The sequence below is a fragment of the Dipteris shenzhenensis genome, chromosome 15 (assembly GCF_047967505.1).
Source record: "Dipteris shenzhenensis isolate YYH24624 ecotype China chromosome 15, Dip_SZ_1.0, whole genome shotgun sequence".
Taxonomy (NCBI): domain Eukaryota; kingdom Viridiplantae; phylum Streptophyta; class Polypodiopsida; order Gleicheniales; family Dipteridaceae; genus Dipteris; species Dipteris shenzhenensis.
This window is the reverse complement of record NC_141610.1, coordinates 25,160,973-25,167,405: the sequence shown is the minus strand read 5'-3', so window position 1 is coordinate 25,167,405 and position 6,433 is coordinate 25,160,973. Positions and strand designations below refer to the sequence as shown.

At 43.5% G+C, this 6,433-nt stretch overlaps 1 protein-coding gene across 1 annotated transcript; it reads right to left on the bottom strand.

Annotated features, from left to right (window-relative positions):
- Positions 1–953: 953 nt before the first annotated feature.
- LOC147893589 (trans-cinnamate 4-monooxygenase C4H2-like) lies at positions 954–3,299 on the bottom strand. Its single transcript, XM_087385685.1, has 3 exons — positions 2,314–3,299; positions 2,101–2,210; positions 954–1,990 (listed from the first exon to the last, which is right to left on the bottom strand). Exons 1-3 carry the CDS (start codon positions 3,126–3,128, stop codon positions 1,395–1,397), a joined length of 1,521 nt encoding a protein of 506 aa, XP_087241811.1. The 5' UTR covers positions 3,129–3,299; the 3' UTR covers positions 954–1,394.
- Positions 3,300–6,433: the final 3,134 nt, after the last annotated feature.

Sequence of the window (6,433 nt, the reverse complement as noted above, 5' to 3'; positions counted from 1 at the left end):
TGTGGAAATGGGATTCATGCAACCACACAACATACACAGCAACATGTTCAACCATACAAAATTTTACTTTTTTGTATTTTAAAAAAATCTACAAGTTTATAAGCGCGTCTATGAGCGCATCTTTTTGTTTTTTTTTTAATTTCTACAAAGCATCTAATACCGCATTTATACGCGCATCTATGTGCAAATGTTTGTTATATAAACGCCTGTATAGATGCGGGTCTATAGACACGCTAAAAGACACGCAAACGGACGCATTCTTTTTTTTTAAGTTAAGGAAACGCGTCTGTGCACGTCTATGGATGCATTTTGTTGTTGTGGACTATGAATGCAAAGCTCACAAATTTTCAGCCTTAGAAGAAGCTGTGTGAGAATGCTAGCTTTTCAAAACTTTAGACGATTGTAGCCAATATCATGGTCGGATTGCAAGTTTTCCAATGTTACCATTGATTGAAAAACATGGTCTTCGAAATTCACGCTATTTCATTGCAATTTCGCAATGTTAACGGGGCCTTCTATCCTCACGCCAAAATCAATGGAAACCACCAAAAAAGTATCACCATGATAATCACGATGTTTGTGGGAACATCCTCTAAATTCTACAAGGAAATTGAGAGATTTTCGCTCTTGGGGCTTCTGCACGTCTGTGAGACATTTCAATATAGTTGAGCAGCTGATCACCTACATCCCAAAAACTTAAACTATAACTTCATCTTGGTTTCGGCCAGCCCAACAAAGTAAACGGATTGGAAGTTGGGGGACTACTAATTTCATCATAAATGAGACGTAATATTAGGTTTGGCAATGCACAAACTCACAAATAAAGCGATCACACATCATTGACTTGGTAAACAGACAATTAGTTTCACATAGGCATCTTTTGCTTATAAGCAACGTGGACTAGATTTCATTTATATAGACAGAAAGGTTCAGAAAATACTCCACGAAGATATGAGATATATTACGTCTGATCTATTACATCTGTAGGTGTGAGGGGAGGGTAAAAGATCTTATTCGATAACACAATCCAAGAAACCTTTAGACTGTGGAGAAGCGATTTGAATTTTTGCATCAGATCGATAAACTGTGCTATATCTTGACCTATAAAAAAGTTCAGCTCACAGAAAGACATACTGCACCAAAATTCTTTTGAGCTAGCAGCTGCGGAAGGAAACTCAGTAAGACAGAAGATCTAACAGCCTGAGATATCATCCTTTTCAACTGCACAACACTGTTTTTGGCGTCGTGTAGATAGGAAACCCGATAGAGTGTTCAATGGATTATGGTTCTCTGCAATTATTGTTGAATGCGATATCCAGAAGAGACTGAAGTTTGATTTTTGATAGCTGCTCTGATTCTAGGGCAGTTTCAACCGGACAATAGAATTAGCATCTTTAATTCTCGCGGGGTTTCACCACGACAGTAGATTTCACAGCTAGAGTGAGACTTAGCTGCCCTCCCATTTCAGCCATGTTGACCTTGTCTACGCCTGGTGGTGGCAGCAGCTCGAAGGCCTGCACAAATTTGCCCAGCACCAGTGCCACCACAGGCGATGCTATTATGCTTCCCGGGCAGCTCCTTCTGCCGGATCCGAATGGAATGAACCTGAAATCGTTGCCGTTGGGCTCGATTTTGGACTCCTCCAAGAACCGTTCGGGTCGGAACTCCTCCGGCTTCGTCCAATACTTTGGGTTGTTGGCGATGCCCCACGCATTCACGAGGAGCCTGCTGCCAGCTGGGATGTCGTAGCCGCCCAGCTTAGCTGCCTGCAAATTCATGTGTGGAACCAGCAAGGGAATGACCATGTGCATACGCAGTATCTCCTTGACAATGGCCTGGAGGTACGGCAACTTGGGAATATCTGGCTCGGTGAGAGGCACGCCCTTGCCCAGCACGGCGTCTAGCTCTTCTTTGAGCTTTCTCTGGATACGAGGGTTGTTCACGAGCTCTGCAACTCCCCATTCAGAGGACCATAGAGTCGTCTCGATGGCTTTCCACACAACACGAAATCTCTCAGTAAGAATAATCAAACTCTTTTCACGCATAATCCTTCATCCATCAAACAAGATAAGGCTCACACGCTTAACATCTGCAGCATACCTGCAACGTTCATGTTCTGAATAAGGTAGAGGACACTGGTCTCGCTGATCTCTCCTTTCAAATGGGCATCCAGGAAGAAATCGACTCCAATCTTTTCACCACCTTTTTTGCTGCCACAAATCAAGGTACGGATGAGCCTTAATTCTCCTCTATATACTGTTGCTAAAAGAAACGTTTGGCATCGCAAAACTTGTGGGATTACGAGAGGCTTACCTCTTGCGTTCGTTCAGAAACGCGTCTCTCAGGAATGCAAGCCTGCGCTGGTTGGTCTCCCACACCTCTTTCAGATATCCTCGTAGAAGGGGCTTGAAAGAGGGCACGAAGTCGCCGTAGTTGAACTTGAAGCTCTCAGCCAAGCGCCCGTTCTCCCGATTGAGAGTCATGAGTTCGACATAAAGTGGATCGTCCATGCCAGAAAATGTCCTGTTGAACATCATTTTGTACACGATATTGTACATCATCAGCTGCATTCTGTGCCTAATCACAAGCCCAGAGGTGGTGGCAGCTTTCATGGCTGCGACGTCACGCACTGCAAGGTCGATCTCCTCTTCCCATCCATGTCTGCTCTGTTGGACCACCTTGTTAGTGAAAAAGGGGAGAGTCGCAATACGCCTCATCTTGCGCCAGTGCTCGCCGTAGTCCGCAAACACCATATCTTGCCCCTTTCCTATGGTCATGTCCATCACCAGATTCCGAGCCCGGGATCCAAACTCCACTCCTTGAGTCTGCAGCACTTCCTTCGCCATCTCAGGCGACGAAACGACCAACACGTTGCGCTGGCCCAGGCGCAGCAGGCAGACATCGCCGTAGCGCTTAGCCAACTCGGCCAAGTTTCTAGGAGTGAGGCCGCTGCGGAACTGCAAAAAGTTGCCCACCAAGGGCAAGCGGGGAGGGCCGGGAGGACGCTTAAAGCGCAGGCTGAGGAGGAAACGGTAGAGGAAGAGGGCACCGAGGAGGGCGAAGCAGGAAGAGAGGATGATCCCGGGGGAGCTAAACTGTTTGAGAGGAAGGAGAGAGGGGGGATCCATGGAGGGAGCGGGGCTGAAGATTTGCTGTTTGCTGCTGGGTGTTGATCAGGGACGGTGATGGCGAGCAGGAATGGGATGGCTATGGCGAGCAGGAACGTGGGAGAAGACCAGGGATGGCTATGGCGAGTAATCAGCAGTGAGTGTAGCTATGATTCTTCACAAAAAAAAAGAGTGTTGCTATGAGATTGTGGTGGAGGGAGCTATATATAACATAGAGAGTGGTGGCGAAATGGCCATCGAAGAGAGAGAAGAAGCTGGTTTTCATGCATACCATTCTAAGTCCTTACGTTCTCCTTGATTGACTTTGTCTCCCGCTTGACTCGGTCTCATCCCATCTCCACCGTCCCCTTGTCCCTCATCATGGCCGTCCATTCTTTGTCATCCTGCTGGCCGTCCATCTTAATCTGCATGCCCTTGCTTTTGATGATGACGGGAAGTGCGTTGGTTTAATGAACCTTTTAAATGAAACGAATGGCGTGAAAGAGCCCCAAGACTAAGCATTTAGAACATTAAGTTGACACACGAAGGCTTACAAGAACCTTTGGACCCAAAAATACCAACAATCCCCCCATAGTCCTTAAACCCTCGTATAGGGAAGGGCACCTAGATGCTCTTTGTGCTATAAATATATATATATAAACATAGGCCAAGAGACTAGTGCAAGAGAGGGGAGGCGAAAATGCAAACCTATAATGACACACAACAAGACAAAGCAACTACAGACACGCCTGATAGACGCGCAAAATAGCGGGCGCGTCTATAGGCGCAACTAGAATCGTGAAAATACCGATGCGTCTATAAGCATGTCTGCACTGTGTTTTAGATGTGGATTTAGACGCCTTCATAGACACGGAACAGAGAATACAGAGAGTAATATTTTGCTGCAGGCTGATAAATGTGCATCACTACTTTCCAAACATTGCCCATGATTACCAAAGCACATAATTTTAAAAAAATGATTTCTTTTAATGCTAGCAAAAACTGACCTTTAATTAAATTTTAAAATGATGATAATTGATCATGAACAATTGGATTTTTGGTGGTGTGTAAATGATTGTGTTGCATGCACACTTTCACATAAGTTTACTTGAGTACACACACAAGAATTCAACTCGATTCAAAAGGGCTAGATTGTTTTTCTCATGCTAGATCCATTTCCCTTATGTTATTAAAAATCTTGCTGACTCAGCTTAGAAAACGTTGCCTAACCATGGCATATATGGGAGCTTGCTCTTAGAGTGCATGTGGTAGAAATCCACATTCATTGCCACCTTAGCTAATAATCCTCTTTAGAGTGCCTTTCTCTTAGCACTTAATAGTATTTTTTCTTGGACTTATGTACACACCTTGGACCCATTATGAAAATTTGTTTGAGTTCTCTTTGGTTGCTTGAATGCAATATCAAACTTAAGTTGGGATATTTGGGAGTAATGACAAATTTAGGTTGTGTTCATTTTGGCATGGTGGGGCAAACTTAGGTTGTGATGTTTGGAACTAACGAAATTAGGTTATGTTCATCTTGACATGGTGTTAAACATGAAGCCCCATGAGTTGTGGAAGGTCAAACTTCTTTGACTGAATTCATGGAAAAATATGTGGCTAAAAGCCTATAGTGCCTCGAGTGCACAACCCATTAAAATTTGTGTCAAAATCACAATGCTTGATATAATGGTATTGAATGTGTCAAAGAGAGCATTCAAACTTAGGTTGGGATATTTGGGAGTAGTGACAAATTTAGGTTGTGTTCATTTTGGCATGGTGGCAAACTTAGGTTGTGATGTTTTGGAACTTACGAAATTAGGTTGTGTTCATCTTGACATGGTGTTAAACATGAAGCCGCATGAGTTGTGGGCGTGAGTTGTGGAAGGTCAAACTACTTTGACTAAATTCATGGAAAAATATGTGGTTAAAAGCCTATAGTGCCTCGAGTGCACAACCCATTAAAATCTGTGCCAAAATCACAATGCTTATATAATGGTATTGAATGTGTTAGAAGGGAATATGTCAAAGAGAGCAACCCAAGAAGTGGGGAATGCTCTCTTGAAAATGTGGGCTTTCTTTGCCCAGCACTACACTTTGAGACTTTCTTTGGATTCCACCCATTCCGAGTGCACAAGAGTTGCTCCCTTGTAGTTAAAAGAAAACCTCCGTTTGATCTAGCGAATTCGTTAGTGTAGTGGAGTTCATATCGTGCAATTTCGTCGTCAATTTTAAAGAGCAAGTTGTAATCATTTTGGCGAAAAGCTCACTTTAAAGCATCCAAAAGGCCAAGAGGAAATTAGCAAAATACCAAAGGCACTTGTAATTTTTAAAACGTTTCGAAGTTGACGTTTTGCTTGCTCACCTTCGACTTGATAGCCTTGAAGTTGAACTGTTGCTGTGGAAGGTTGACTTTCGTTGAGGGTAATAGAACATTCCAATTAAATCGCCATCTCCGCTGCAAATTGTTGAATGCTGTAAGCGTTGTATTGTTGAATGATAGAACTTCATAGAAGTAGAGTTGAGGTCATTACTTCACGGCATCTGCATGAGCGGCTCGTGTTCGCCAAGGAGGCCAGTCCTGCTCACATTCTACCTTTCACGTTTACAGTCAATATTCGAAGAGATGGTAAAACCAACTGGGTTGCTATTACATGCTTTGTTGTCTTTGACAGGACGCATCTTCGGCGTTGGGCATTGTTAATTCTTAGAACCAGGACGATTCCTCAATCCTCACCCGTTCTTTTCCATCTTTAGCGAGTCTAGCCCAAATTGTCGGTGTCTGCGTTTTGCTTCTTAATTCAGCGAACGTTCCTAGCTGGCTCGTGCCCCGCCGTCGACCTCCGTTTTTCTTCGCAAATAAGATGGACCTTTTCACGGTTCACCTTTTGTTCAAATGACCAATTTCTTAATGCTTCTTGTAAGTAATTGTCCCCTTCACCAATTGTAATATCATGAGTGATTTGTCACGTAAGTTGGAGCTTCCAATTATCTTTAGTCATGACGTTAACGTAGCTTGTCAACATCTAGACAATCATGCAACTTTGCAGAATTGATTGCTTATAAAATCCAAAACAAAAAAAAGCCTTCGCTTGTGCCAGCAGCCGGCTCATCTCATAGATGTTGAAGTGTACGGGAAAGAGCCCACATTTCTTCTTTCAAGTTGGATGCGGGCTCACCTTATTATTGCCTAATTTTCTGTAGTATCGTATAATTTTGAACGACCTCGAGCTTCTTGAAAATTAAATTCCTAACTTAGCCTGTGCCACTTTCTAAATGCAATTCATGCACTTGGGCATCGTTCTTCATTCATCTTTCTCTCAAAC